At 43.6% G+C, this 15,444-nt stretch overlaps 1 protein-coding gene and 2 pseudogenes across 1 annotated transcript; 1 reads left to right on the top strand and 2 right to left on the bottom strand.

Annotated features, from left to right (window-relative positions):
• The first annotated feature begins 660 nt into the window (after positions 1–660).
• On the top strand, positions 661–2,562 carry LOC148697510 (uncharacterized; annotated as a pseudogene).
• A 7,131-nt stretch (positions 2,563–9,693) lies between these two features.
• LOC137722002 (subtilisin-like protease SBT2.4 pseudogene) lies at positions 9,694–10,264 on the bottom strand (annotated as a pseudogene).
• Positions 10,265–13,567: 3,303 nt separating this feature from the next.
• On the bottom strand, positions 13,568–15,269 carry RHL2 (Spo11/DNA topoisomerase VI, subunit A protein). The gene has a single exon (XM_068461957.2). It carries the CDS (start codon positions 15,241–15,243, stop codon positions 13,732–13,734), a length of 1,512 nt encoding a protein of 503 aa, XP_068318058.2. The 5' UTR covers positions 15,244–15,269; the 3' UTR covers positions 13,568–13,731.
• Between the last annotated feature and the right edge of the window lie 175 nt (positions 15,270–15,444).

Consider the following 15,444-nt stretch of genomic DNA (forward strand, 5'->3'; position numbering starts at 1 on the left):
ATAGGTATTTATTTTTAAACCTATTTCAACCATCCTCATCAAATCCTCTTCACAAGGTAACCCCCAAAACATTTCTTTAAAATTATGTTAATTGGCTAATTAATGGATTTATTACCTAATTAATCTATTAATGGCCAATTAAACCATCAATTACACCCAAAAACACCACAAAGGGCCGGCCATGCCCTATATATACTACCCCATTTTCTCTAAAAACCTAGGTCTTGACTCTTGCTAAACACTCAAAAATTCCCTAAACACTTTTCTCTCAAAATTCTAACTTTGGCATCGGATGTTCTTTGGCCAAAGCCCCCTTCCCCCCCCCCCCCCCACCCCACCCCCCAACATTCATCGTGGGTGCGTGAGGCTCTTGACCTTGACCAAAAGTATTATTTGTTTTGTAGGTGCAATTTTGTCCAAGATCAAGGAGGAAGAGATTTGCATCCACAAATTGGTGCTTTCATTGAGAGTTGAGTCCCACACTCGTAGAAGACTCTTGCATCCAAAGTTTTTCTATTTTCTTGTCCATTTGTAGATCTTTCGTACGTTTTTATTATTAGAATTTTTTATTTGCAAAAATTCTTTGATAAAATGTAAAAGAGAAATACAATGGCTAGAAATTTAGAAAATTCAACAAGTGAAAATTCCAATAATCAAGAGATGAGACTGCGGCGATCCATAAGGCTAAATGTGACAATAAGACGAACGGCACCACCACCACGGGAACCATCGCGGTGGCCACCCGCGGTGAGGTCTATGGTGTCACCACCACGGCCCGAGCCGTGCCATCTAAGCAAACCCAAGCCGTGCCATCCAAGGCCCATGGCACCAAAGCCACGACTTAAGCCATGTCACTCCAAGCCCAATGCGTTGCCAAGCTGAGCCCTAGCCTCGCACCCATGTTCACCACTCACCGAGCAGCCCACTCTCGTGGCCTAGCCTGCTCCCACCTAGCAGCCCACTCCCGTGGCCAAGCTTACTTCCGCAGCCCAGCTTGCTCTCGAGGCCCAGCTTACTCCCGCGGCCCAACCTGCTCCCGCGGTTCAGTCTGCTCCCGTGGCCTTCCAGGTAGCCTAAATCGATCCAAGATTAGTTCAACAGTCCCGGCTCCAAATTTCCGTACCGACAATCGAACTGAAAGCATTTTCATCACAATTTTTTACGGATTTGACATTTCCTAACTCAAATCTCGCGCCCGGAGTCTACCACACTTCCACTGCTCAAAGAGACGCATTCCTTCCAAGCTGTTCCAACCCAAATGGAGAACAACACTTGTCTTGACAAGTCATAGAGTTGACGAGCGCCCTCGCATAGCAGACGACCTTGGTGAACCAGCTTTTGCAGCGTACCGAGATGCAACGTGTCCTAGACGAGGTGTCCAGAAGTAGGACAATGGCAGACAAAGAACCTTTCCAGCATTGTCCCGGCAAGCAGCCACTCGACCAGCCATGAACTGAGCGTTCGACCAGTGTACACTCCCGATTGGGCCCTTGAGATAGCGTATACTTCCGTCTTAGCGCGCGGAGAAGTGTGCACTCTCGACTAAGCCCATGGACGAGCGTACATGCACGGTTGGGGTCACACTCCGATAGTCAATATGAGCAGCCTTCCAGGTGAAGTGTTCATTCGCGGCTAAGCCCGCAAGGAGCATTCTCCACTTCACAACCGAGTAGGCAGCAAGACGGACGAAAATAAGCAGTTACTCAATCTGGCTCACGTTCAAGTGGCAGCTTGCAAAGTATTTGCTCGCCTGCTAGGAACGCACCACACACACCGCATCCCCAGCATGGACGAGCTAAACACATGGAAAAGCAGCCTAGACCAGCAAGTCACGGTTGGGGGCAGCCGAGAGCTTCACTACCCCAACAAAGGCAAATTCAGGAAAAAGTAGAGAGACTCTTGACCAAGCGATTACGTAATTTCCAACACAACGAGGTCGCCGACGAGGCACTATGACGGAACATGACCAATATAAGCATGTCACCCTTCACGGACGAGATCGAATAGGCAAAGCTTCCAGGCGAGTTCATTATGCCACATTTCACATCTTTCAAAGGGGATGAAAACCCGAAGAGACACTTAAAGCACTACCGAAGCACAATGATCCTCTATCAAAATAACAATGATCTCATGTGCAAGATATTCGCCACCACTCTACAAGGTGAGGCGCAATATTGGTTCTACACCCTGCCGCCATAATCTATCCGGAGTTTCGACGAACTTTCTTTGGTTTTCACCAAAGAATATTCATCCTATCACTCGATCAAAAAGATGTCCAACTATTTGTTCAACGTCAAGAAGAACCCAAAAGAGTCGCTTCGTGACTATGTGAAGATGTTCAAAGCAGAAAATGCAAGGATAGTCGAATACAACGACTCAATAGCTAGAGCAACCTTCCAAAAAAGACTTCCAACAGACCACCCACTATTCAAAAAATTAATCATGAAAGAAGATCTAACTCTGGCAAACTCTTTCACTCTAGCAGAGAATCATGCACTTTAGGACGAGGCTCACCAATGCACATTCCAGGACTTGAAGAAGTACTCAACATCACCTCTCTAGTATCCAAACCGAAAGCAGTGGAGGACTTATTCACATGTTTGACGCTATCTGAAGCAGCAATATGCTTTACCATCATATGAGAAGAGCTGGGGGCCCGACTACCTATATTCCAGAGTTCAAAAGCTCTCCTCGATGCTACCAGAAATTCCAAAAGCTAACTTTGGCGATAGTTGTTGCAACCTGGAAGATCAAGTTTTACCTTCAGATGCATATAGTCATCCTTATGACGCACTATCTTGCCCAATCCAAATGCACGACGATAAAGGCGTAGACACTGACGGATGCAAAATTTTTTGACAAACGCAATAACTTGGCCCAAAAGAAACATCAAGGGCAGACGAACATTGGAATGACACACTTGAAAGCAAGTTTTGTCATCATCGCCCTAAAAGATTCTACACAGGAATAACATGTACCAGCAATTGAGCAGCACCTCATGCTGCGTGTCACACGGCCCTAGCCGACCCTTGCTCCATAATTTAGTTCTAGAGTGGTTCAATATCGGCAGTTGAGCATCTCCTGCTACGTACAACATGGCCCCAACTCTATGATTCCCTACCATGCATTCACGAAGCAACAGAGCAGCCCAATAAAGCCCCAGAGGTACTCGAGCACGCCCTAGCCGTGTCTGCTCTACCCGATGAAGACTTCTGGCATTTGCATGTTGACGGTGCGTCATGTAGTCATTGTCACCCCCATATGATTTGATACCCAAATAAGCAACCACTCTAGGCTTCAAAGCATCTAACAATGAAGTAGAGAACGAAACCATATTAGCAAGCCTCTGAATGGCAAAAGACTTAGCAGTAAAAAAACTTGCAATTCATTTTGATTCCCAGCTAATCATTAGCCAGCCTAGGCTTCGCCCTCGACCACCAACTCAAACACTCTATTTCAGTTGAGTATCTAGACGAGCTAAGCATAGAGGTGAAACCAGCAACCGAGGTGTCACAGGTTAATACAACTCGAAACTGACAAGATTTCATTGTAGACTACATGGTCAATGGCACATTCCCCACGGAAAAATTGGAGTCTAAGAAGCTCCAAATCAAGGCAGCACTCTACTACATGTAGAACGGCATTCTCATCCCAAAATCCTACACCAGACCACATCTCCGCTGCCTAGCGCTTCCCAATGACTTGAAGGTTCTAAGCTCACGAAGGCGTTTGTGGAAATCACTCCAGAGGTTGATCCTTAGCACAGAAGGCTCTTAACGCAGGTTACTACTAGCATACCATACATCGAGATGCTAAAGAGTTAGTACAAAAGTGCGACCGTTGCCAACGCTACAAACTGGTACCAGCACTGCTTGTTAGCGAGCTACACCCATAGACGAATCCTTGATCGTTCATGCAATGGGTAATCGACCTAGTAAGACCTACGCCGTCTGTTACTGGGGGCAGAGGCATAATGATCGTGGCAATCGACTACTTTACCAAATGGGTAGAAGCAGAGCCCAAGACGACCACGACTCAGACGGACATATAACACTTCATATGGAATAACATCATTTGCCGATTGGAATCCTTCAGTCCAACATCACTGACAACGACCCGTAATTCATAGGCAAAGATGTGGCGCAGTTCTTCCAAAAGTATGACATCAAGCAATACATGTCCATGCTGAGATATCATCAAGGCAATAGGTGGGCCGAAGCATCTAACAAGATGATCCTCGATTACCTTAAGAAATCCCTAACCAAGAAGAAGGGAAAATGGCTAAACGAACTCCCCAGATCTCTATGGGCATATCGCACCACCAAAAAACGAACAACTGGTGAGACTCATTTCTCTTTGGCATTTGGCTCAGAAGTAATCATTCATCCCAATGTCATCAAGCCAAGTATCATTGCTCTACTACCAAGCATTGAGCATAACAGTAAGGAAATGGCCACAAACTTAGATCTGGCAGAGGAGAAGCGCGAGCAAACAATCACTAGCATTGCGGCTTACCAGTAGAAGCTCCTCTCCAGCTACAACAAAAAGGCCAAGATCAGGCAATTCCAGTCTAAAGATCTAGTCCTAAGAAAAGCCTTTGTCACTGCCTGCAGAGAAGGCTCCAAAAAGATGGATCCCATCTAGGAAGGTCTGTATAAGATCAGTAGAGCAGGCGGCAAGAGTAATTACACCCTCGCCACCATGAAACGACAAAAAGATCGAAAAGCAGTGGAGCGCCTACAATCTGAGGAAGTACCATATGTGACCTCCCACTACATCAAAGCCCGAAGACTCAAGCAGCTCGATGGGCACCACTTCATAAGTCAAGGACTATCCTATTGTTATACAGTTCCTACCTTACAGCTAAGTTCTCGTTCATTTCACTCGTTTTTCAATGAGGAATTCAGAAGTAATCACAACTTGGCTCAGCTGCATGCTTGCAATAACTGATCATTCCTGGACTTCAAAAGAAAACTGCACCCTTCTTAAGGACTCATCGTAAGAATTGCGCCCCCCGAGGGGCCAACCATACTCTCTAGTGCGAGAGGGTAAACCAATTCCCCGACACCCACATGGATCAGCTCTCCAAGAAGGGAAGATAAACTCTACACTCTGAATATCCAGACGTAGATGAGCCTGGCTGCCCTAGTATAACTAAATGCACGATTTCTTACACCAGGATTCCTAGATGTAGCCACAATGGTCTTTTTTAAGGCTTAGCTAATTGAAGAATTTTGGGTCTCTTGGCCTAATCCGCGGGAAACCAGGCCCTAAAGATAGAGGGGGAACATTATTCAGTACGCCCTATAAACAGTTGCCCTGGAACCCTAAACTGTTACCGAGTGCACTAAGGTAGCCTATGGTTTCCGGAAGACTGCCTACGGCTCGCCCTTCGAGTAGTAAAACCACGCTAGACTTATACAACTGCACATTCTTGTGAAAGGTTAAACAAGCTAACGTGCATATACGAAGCTTTATCCACTGCCGACATACTATGTAGTTGATAAGCTTCACCTTTGCCAAGCGCATAATACACCAAGTCCTAAGTGTTGTGATACTTGCTACGCAACTTATGGAATTGGAAAAAGCCAAGGTTAACAGCCTAGTGGTTACACGGACTTGTCTGTTTCTGCAAGAAAGGCATCCGGCTGCCAACCCTATGGCTAACAACTTTGCAAAGTTTTACACCAACACCTATGGCTACATAGGCTACTCAGGCCTGTCTGCTTATAGAAAAGTAGCACACCTACCAATAGTCTATAAAGTCTAAAGGTTAAGGCATGAACAAAAGAAACAAAGATGAAGAAAAACGAATGAAGCATGTTTATAAACAACTAGCAAAGGTCGAATGAGTTCAAGAAAAACAAGAGCTACAAGGAAAAACAAAGAAAATCCTAAAGGCTACCTAAAAGACTACACTTCAGTAGCTTGGACATCCCACGACTACTCGGTTGCCACACATTCAGCAGCCGCGACACTCTTAGCAACGGTATCATCCAGCGGTTCACCCCCGGCTGCCCTGGCCTAGGCATCAACTTCTTCAACTACTTCACCAATGGAAGCCTCAAAAGTAAAAGTAAGTAAGTCTTCTGGCAAAATAGAGAAGGTCTCAAAACCTCAAGCCCATCATTCTCACCCTTCAGCTTCTCATTCTCCTCGAGTAAACCAACACGGACGCGCTGCAGCTCATCCACTACCTTCTTCAGACTTTCGTTGATCTTTAATACACCTTGAAGTTCCAACACTTGTGGTTCAAGCCTATCGACGATTTTCTTGAAGTGGGTCACTTGATTATAAGCAGCAATCAACTCTTCATCCTTTTTATAAGCAGCGAAACGAAGCTCAAAAACTGTAAACTCAAGATCTTGAATCTGAGGTATGTAATATCCAATCTCCTTCTCTGTACTTTCATACTTAACTTGGATTGCGTCAAGCTTAGTCTTCAAATCAAACGATCTCTTGGTGAGCGGTCTCAAGTTCTAGAGAAGTGGGGGCAGAAATATTAAACCCCTTCAAAGCAACAAGCTCGGAATCCAACCTCATGATCCCCTCGGCAGAAATATTAGACCTCTTCAAATCAACGAGCTCAGAATCCAACTTCTTGATCCCTTCGGCCAAGGAATAAGTTTCAGCTGCCATAGTCTTCGCCACCTCCTTGGCAGCCTTGCTATATCTACATTATAGCAAGCAGAACAGTCCTTCTATATTAGGTCGTATGTTTCGCAAATGAACTTGGGCTAACAAACTTTTCTAACGCCATCAACAAACTTGGCACAAGCGTTCATGCCTTCAAGCAAATTTGGTTTTAAGAGCACACAGATCTCAGCAGCCTCCCCAGAAGCAGGCTTAGTGGATTTCTCATAGCTACCCATACGAGTAGTCTCCTTCTTCCTAGCAGGCGAATCAATCTCAGCAGCGGAGGGAGTGGGCCTTGGCACCACTTTAGAAGCAAAGTCCACCTTATCGCTTTGCATAATAGCAAGCATTTCCGAATGAGAATCGAACTTAGCTTCCAACGAACGTCTTGGCACAGATTTCGACATTAGGGGCATGACAAGACCTCTACACTGAGCAATACTATCAGTAATCGAATTAGCCATTCTCGACATAGGAGGCTCCACAGGCTCAGATCTAGCAGCCTCATTTTTCTTCCCATTGGAAGAAGTCATGTCAATCACAGGCCTCTCAACAACAGGTGGACCCTCACAAGCAACAAAGGAAGTCTTCAGTTTTTTCTTAACCAACATCTCTTGAGTAGACGAGGAAGATCCCTTTTTTCCACTTTCATTCACAGTAGACTCCATGATAGCGATCAGACAAGCTAAGGTATCTACATTTATCCTCTTTACCTTTTCTCTTTAGAGCAACCCACATTTTTCCCAGCGAAGAAAACTAAGCAGCCAATGCTATTCATAGTACTCAGCAGGAGAACTCAACCCATACTGGCTTTTTCCTCATTTTTTTCTCTCAAACTAGCAAGCAGGAGGCCTGTATGCCCAACATTCCAACAGCCCATGAGGCCCGCAAGCTCCTTATCTCTCTCAATCGCCGGCCTGGTCCCCGTCAGGTCTAAGAGCCCAAAGAACATAAGCCATGCTGCTCGCCTAGCACTGCGCCCCAATGCCTCAATCCACATCCCCAGCCGCGTAAGCTGGCTTTAGCCAAACCGAGCAGCCCAAGCAGTGGTCTTTGCCACAACACCTCCTCGGTCCATGCCAAGCCAACTCCTAGCCCTTGCCAACTGACGTGCCGCACCACCTTGACGGTTGCCCCACGACAGCATTATCTCAGAAGAAGAGCCCAAAGAACATAAGCCATGCTGCTCGCCTAGCACTGCGCCCCAATGCCTCAATCCGCATCCCCAGCCGCGTAAGCTGGCTTTAGCCAAACCGAGCAGCCCAAGCAGTGGTCCTTGCCACAACACCTCCTCGGTCCATGCCAAGCCAACTCCTAGCCCTTGCCAACCGACGTGCCGCACCACCTCGACGATTGCCCCGCAACAGCATTATCCCAGAAGAAGACAAGGAAAATTAATTTTTTCTTACCTCGGTGCAGTGCGGAGAAGACAAAAAAAGCAACGAAAGACGATCTTTTACACGGGTAAGATGTCAAAGATTGCTAGAGGAGGGGGAACAAATATCCTCTAAGTTCTCTCTCTCTTGTAGGGTAGAATAAATTACTCTCCAAAATTGATTTAATAACCCGCTTAAGGTGGACTTAAATAGGCTTTGAGAGAAATTTATTTCTCTTTCCTAGAATGATCAAATTTCCTATTAATGATGGAATCAACACCAAAATAGGAAACAATCCTACGTTTCCTAAAGCAAGAATATCTCTACACCTGCTGCCATTTCCTATGAGCAGCCCAACAGGTGTGGGGGCATTTGTGGAGTCAAAAATAATCAAGAGGCGACACGTGGATTTTTGGGCATAAAATGACAAAATTACCCTTGAGGATCACTAGAATTCTTACGCGCAAGCAGTGGACAAACATCTCACAATCAAGTCAAAAGTGCCCAAATAGGTATTTATTTTTAAACCTATTTCATCCATCCTCATCAAATCCTCTCCACAAGGTAACCCCCAAAACATTTCTTTTAAATTATGTTAATTGGCTAATTAATGGATTTATTACCTAATTAATCTATTAATGGCCAATAAAACCACCAATTACACCCAAAAACACCACAAAGGGCCGGCCACCTTCTCTCCCAAGGCGGCCGGCCATGCCCTATATATACTACCCCATTTTCTCTAAATACCTAGGTCTTGACTCCTCCTAAACACTCAAAAATTCCCTAAACATTTTTCTCTCAAAATTCTAACTTTGGCATCGGAGGTTCTTTGGCCAAACAACCCCCCCCCTCCCCCCCAAATTCATCATGGGCGCATGAGGCTCTTGGCCTTGACCAAAGGTGTTATTTGTTTTGTAGGTGCAATTTTGTCCAAAATCAAGGAGGAAGAAATTTGCATTCACATCTATTTTCTTTATAATATCTCGATCTTTAGTTTATCATGGAAGCTTAACCAATGGCTACTATCATAGTTTCTAGCAAAGTGGAAGTGGGTGCTTCAGACAGTTTTTGTATTGAGCTTGTTGACTTGAATTGAACGCAATTCAGACAAGTATTGTCTTTGTAGACCTTGTCAACCACAACTACCAAGTATTTATTGTCCCCCAACTATAACTAACATAAAGAGAAGATTAGCATATATATCCAAAATGCCAACAATACGACCAAACAAACGCAGGCTTGTGAGCATTTTTATGAAGAATTCCGCTATCGAATGGCGTGTTTTCGAGCAGAGAATTCGAAAGGCGGTTAGACAAACTAAACATATCCAACCAAGGCCTAAGGCGAGGAGTATGTATAGATATCCACGGTGCGACGAGTGTATGTGCAACATGACAATAACCTCCTGACTATTGTTTCCTAGAGTTGTGTCATGCTTTTCCTGAGAACTTGCGCCATTCGGATATCTGACTAGTCCTGAAGAGTACGTATAATCCTCCCTTTAATCTGACCGGCCAGGACAAACAACCGGAGGTGGCCCTGCATGAGCGCTCCCCTTGTTGCTGATTCAATTGTAATATGTAAAATTCATCATGATCTGTATTCTAACCATTGATCCAATCATAATTTTATTCATTCAAATTCCATTTATCAGAGTTGTGACAGCTAAAACTTCTCATCATTTCGATATCGAAACGGGAAAAACCGATAAGAGTATCCTGACAATATGATTTAAACTTCCAGTAAGAACAATTTCACCAAATGTAAAATCATCCATCGCTTGCGTCACTTTAACTTGTATATGCAGTTCTTGGATGCCTTCTGGAGCAATCCTAAACCAAGTTGGACACAGATCTACTATTGTCCCATTAGGTGACACCGCAGAGCAAACATAAGTCTCTGACTTGCTCCCCACGTTATTGAAAATCCGTCGGACGATTTGAGACCCCCTCAATGCCGATAATGTTATCGAAGGGAGGTTCAAATTGGCCGGATGGTCAAGTGTGTTATTGCACGGTTCACCAGTTGCATTTCTAACTGCAGCTGGACTGATTTCAGGCAATGAGCACAAGAAGCTGATGTAATCTTCATATCCGGAAGTGGAAGTGGGTGCTTCAGACAATTGCACGCAAAGCAATTGTCATTGCAGCCATCGCCATCTCACTTGGCAGTGTGGAGCTATCAAGATATTGAAGTGGAGGATGATTCTGATCGAGTTGTTTCCACACGTCGACCACGACGTTTGCCATCTCATTCTAAATATCCAAATAGTTGGCAAGGTCCATCACCATCTCCATCATACCATCAAAATTACCATCACTTCTCTTCCCCCACAAATCATCCTTCAATTGTGAGAGATTTTGGAGCTTCGAGAATAACTAAGAGTCTAAGAGCTGTGTAGGCATACAAAGGTTCATTCAGGTTCGTGTTGTACTTCTTATTCGTTTCACATAATTTAGGGCCTCAGATCAACATGAGCATATATTGTGTATTTTTTTGTAAGTGATTCCTAGTAGTTGTTAAATATTGTGGCAGTTGAAAATCTTTACTTCTGTGATTGTGATATGATTACTGTATATTTACTTTATTTAATTACAAACAAGTGTGATGGAAATTTAAAGTTTAATTTATGCATGCTCCTCCCACTATCAATCTGTTGCTTGGAGTTTACATTTTTTGTACATGATACCAAAAATAAATAGGAATAGCAAAAGAAATTGTTAACTATGTTTTTTTCTTCAGATCAGGGAATGCTTTTCTCATGCTGAGATTGTAAGCCAATCAATAAGCAAGTGAAACACATAACTTCTATATCACATGTGAAAAGTTGGGACATAGAAAACACGATATTTTTTATATATTATAACTACATGGCTGTACATAAGATAAATTTTACGTACTATTTGTTCTTCATAGAACATAGGGATGTAAATAGATTTTGATATAAATGTAAATAAACTTTTACAAGTCCCACACATTTAACAAAGTCTTAAAACCGGCGCCATCGCGCGAGTTCTTTTGCTTGTGGATTTCCAAGGGGGTAATTAGGCCTCGGTTACTTGGAGCCCATGCTCTTTGGGGACCACTTTAGCCCTTGGTACAACCCAGGCTTGTGGTGGAGCTTCAGTAATATGTCTAGTCTTATTAATTTTTGCTTATAATTTTGAGGTTTTAGGTTCAAATCGATGAGTTCAATACTAATTTTTTTATATAGTTGATTCATTGTGTAACTTAGATCAAATTTCTCACCACTAAATATAAATATATCAGTATATATTAATTAAAAGACAATTAAGCGTTAAAATCATTAATTGGTTGACCAACCAACAAACAATACGTAGGAGTTGCTTCTAAAAATTCTTAACCTCTAGCCCCTCTCCTCTAAAATAACAAAAAATTGAATAATGCTATTCATACCACATGATGTGTGGTACGAGATTGTAACTGCCACATCAAATTAGTGTTTTATCTCATTTAGTGTTGATTTTTATCTCATTGGATACCTTAGCAAAACAAACATATTACAAAACTAGAGGTTCAAGTACAATATCCACATAAACAAAAATATGGGCCTCAAAAGTAACCCAAAGCCCAAAACAAAGTTTGGCCCACAACAAAAAAAAAACATATCGCCGCCGTAGCAGCACACCCCGACGATCTCGAACCACCACCACCAACTATTACCAAGAACCATCACCTCAGAGGTGGAAAGAAGATGGATTCCGACTTCGAAACGATAGCATTTCATCAAACAACTAACAAGACCACCAAAGCAAAGAAACCTGTGGGATTACCACAAGCAACACTGCCAGAAAAGGCAGACATAGAGAAGGAGGTGGTGTGGTCACCCAAGCCGGTGTGAACACCGGAACTCTACACACCTTCTTAGTTGGTGACTGCAACAGTTCATGGTCAAAATTGGTTATAAGTCTAAATAGAGATGGAATCGGTGGAATCCGGAAGAAAGACATGTGGGCATATGGATAAAAGGATTTGAGAGTTCGATGAGTGGATCTGAGTGGATGGAGAGATTAGTGATAGTCAGTGGTGAAAAGGCTATGGAATACGCTGGAAGAAAAGCAAGGGAAATAAACAAAAAGGAAAGGAAAGAAAAAGGTTGCAAAGGGAAAGAAGAAAAGGTTGCCACCGACCCTAATCAGAATTAGGATCGGCTACAAAGGAAAATTCTAGGGTTTGTTGCTGCTCTCACTCACAGAGAGAATGTAAATGTAATATCATTGGATCCTAATTCAATACATTTTACATTATTTGGTATAAAATGTGGTGATCATAACTGTCATGCTTGTGTCCAGGCTTGCCAGTACGATTGGGCATTTCGCCTTTTACAATCTTTGAAGAGCAAAAACTATACGAACCTAAAAGCCTTTTGGTTCAGTGCAGATTTTCAAAAAGGACAATGCTAGGGAGATTAAATTTTTGAACCAAATTAGGAAACCAAATAATGTGTTCTAATAAGAAATAAGCACGTTAATCGACACTTAGTCAATAATCCGAAAGATTTTTCAATGTGACTGGCACACAAAATGGTACGACACGTTTCATTGTACAAATGATACAAAACTGCATTATTTTTCCGCCCTAAATGTGATGCATCATGTCATTTGGTTCATAGGTGTGTGTGAAAAGTGGAAATTTGGAGCGAGCATTGTCGCTGTTTGCAGAAATGAAGAAATATCAGATACACCCAAACTTCGTGAGTACCAAGAACAAATGGTTCTAATTTCCAATCATATGTCCTAACACGTTCTGAGAAAAGTTTTCGTACAAATAAGCACGATTTACAAATAATTTCATGTTAATTGGTTTACTTTTGGATTTCCTTTTCGCATGTTATGTTCGACTGGTCCTGCCATAAGGACGGAACTGCTCCAAGATGTATGAAAACATAATGGCCAGCCATTTTTTCGCTTTCTTTTATATAAGATACAAGAAATTCCAAACATGTCTGGACACGATTTTACGAATAATTTTAATGCCAATGAAAACAAAATGATCACGAGTCCAATACAATTCTGAGGGCTCGTAGCAGATACCTTTCTGTGAGCGAAATACAACAATGCCTGGCTATATATCGGGACATGAGGAATGCGGGGTATACCAACACATATTTTGGTTGTCATGAACAAGTACATTTTGCTTTTTATGCATTTATTTCGCAGTTACAAATCTAACGATCATCACTCGAGCAACTGGTTGAGGAGTGGTGCGAAGGAGTTATACAAGACAGCTATGCCAAACAAGGAGAGTTCAGTTCCCACGACAAAACTGACATAGTGAGATCTGGAAGACCTGTAGCACTAGAAAGGCTAAAGGTAACCAGAGGATCGCTGCTACAGCGGCTGTGGAAAAGAAGTGCCCCAAGAAATAGGTTTGCACGTTCATAAGGAACGACAGATTCAATGATGATGAGGAACAACAATTCAACGTAAAACTAGTTTCGCCAAAGGAAGAAGTTTATAAAATTACAATCCCACATTAGGAACACATTTCTTTGATTATATACACACAGAGATGCAACATCAACAGGGAAATAAGAAAAAAGAATTTATCATTCATGTGGAAACAAAGTTACAAAATCATTGTTCATTCATTTCATTCCGTTTCCTTTCAACTTAACAATTCCAAGGATATTACACCATGACAAACTAATCTCAAAGTAAATTCATGACTTACCATAAAACATCAAGCCTGAGGCTCATATCCAATCCTGCTCCTGCAGTTTTAGCGGCAAATAAACCTGAGTCAAATATTGGAAGCCGAATGCGCTCAGAGCCTGAATTTCTGCTTTCTGCTTGGTCTTCACCATAAGAGTCAGCTCCTCAACCCATTTTGGATTCTTCTTCACAAAATCTTCCTCCAACATTTCTTTCCCTGTTTTGATATCCTGATCTGTCATCGTCAACCTACACTGCTCTGGAATTTTGTACTTGTCCAAATCACTCGGCCGTATCCCCAACCATTTGATATCCGGTGTGGTCAAATTCGCACTGTCATATGACATGTTCTTCGACCCACAACCATAAACGGATAAAATCTTCAGGCCATATGGATCACTGTCCACAAGGGCGAGCACCGGTAGCTTCAATTCAAGCTTCAATTTCCTCAAAAAGAGCCTGGTGGCTACATCCGGTTGCCCCTTCGCAGTCAGAATAATACACGGAAACCTATTGTAAAACCGATCCTCAGACAATCGAATAAAAGCCGCATCCTTCTCAACCAGCAATATGAACAATGCATCACTCTGCACATCACCAACTTTGTGGATATTGGGCGGAATGGCTTTTCCGCCCATTCCCATTTTGGTGCAATCAATCATATCGCCATTGTCGCTGAATATAAGCCTCCCCACAACTACACCTTTCTCGGAGGCAATCACATTGAGACTAGAGCGCGTACAGCCAACCATACAGGCCGCATCATCGAGGACCGAATCGGACTGATTCTGGTCCTGAAAGAGTTTGACATCGGTGTAGAAAAGGTCACGCTTGGTGACGTGGATGTCCTTGAGGCAGAGCTGGTGAATCAGCTGCAGAACACGAGCTGTGATGGTGGCCTTGCGGACGGTGGAGACGTTGGCGTACGGGCGAAGGGAAGTCTTGTCCTTTAACACGATGCGGTCGAGCTCCGGGATGTACAGCTGGTTGGCGGCGGCGCGTGAGGGGACCTGGAATGTGAAGCCGTCGCCGTCGAGAATGGATTTGATGACCTTGAGCATTTGGAGTTCGATTTCGTACTGTACAGACTCGTGGTCCAGCTCGCGGACCTCTCGGCAGGTGGAGGAGATGGGGAGGTCGGCGAGGGTTAGGGATTTGGAGGAGGAGGCGGCGGCGGTGGTGGAGCGGAGGTTCTCGAGGGTTTTGTTGATGATTGTGTCTTTCTTGGGGACCTTCTTGTTGGGATGGTGGGTTTCGTCGTCGGAGCTCGGGTCGGGTCGACGGCGTTTCCCTTTCTTGTCCGCCATCGTTGGGATATGGGGAAAGAGAGAAGGGTTGAAGTGGCGGGAAGCGCTGAGGTTGGTGGCTGCGACTGATTTTTTCCACTCTAGGTATTTGTATTTAGGTTTTCTGATTACAAATGGAGGCCCGAACCCTAAGGCCCAACAAAACCCAAGTTGAAACTTTAAAGGCCCGAACGCGAACCCGAACCCGAACGCGAAGGCCCGATCAATTATTTCAGACGGTCGAAAGTGACCCGCTACATTACACATGGAGTAGCTTGAACGAAGATATTTGGTACCCAGTAGTATCACGGACGTACTAAGTATAGACATTCGTCGTCTACTGAATATGAACACTTTCGCTGATAACACGAAGATGGTGGTAGAGAACGACGACGTCCACATAATCCTGGCCAAATGAAAAAAATGGTAACCCTGGCCCTTCATTAAACAACTGCAATACCCCTGCAA

Source organism: Pyrus communis, chromosome 4, assembly GCF_041283825.1.
Source record: "Pyrus communis isolate YQ-2024b chromosome 4, ASM4128382v1, whole genome shotgun sequence".
NCBI classification, from domain to species: Eukaryota; Viridiplantae; Streptophyta; class Magnoliopsida; order Rosales; family Rosaceae; genus Pyrus; species Pyrus communis.

Bases quoted from the DNA above. Each gene is read 5' to 3' on its own strand.
- RHL2 (XM_068461957.2), bottom strand. From the start codon at position 15,243: ATGTGTAATGTAGCGGGTCACTTTCGACCGTCTGAAATAATTGATCGG.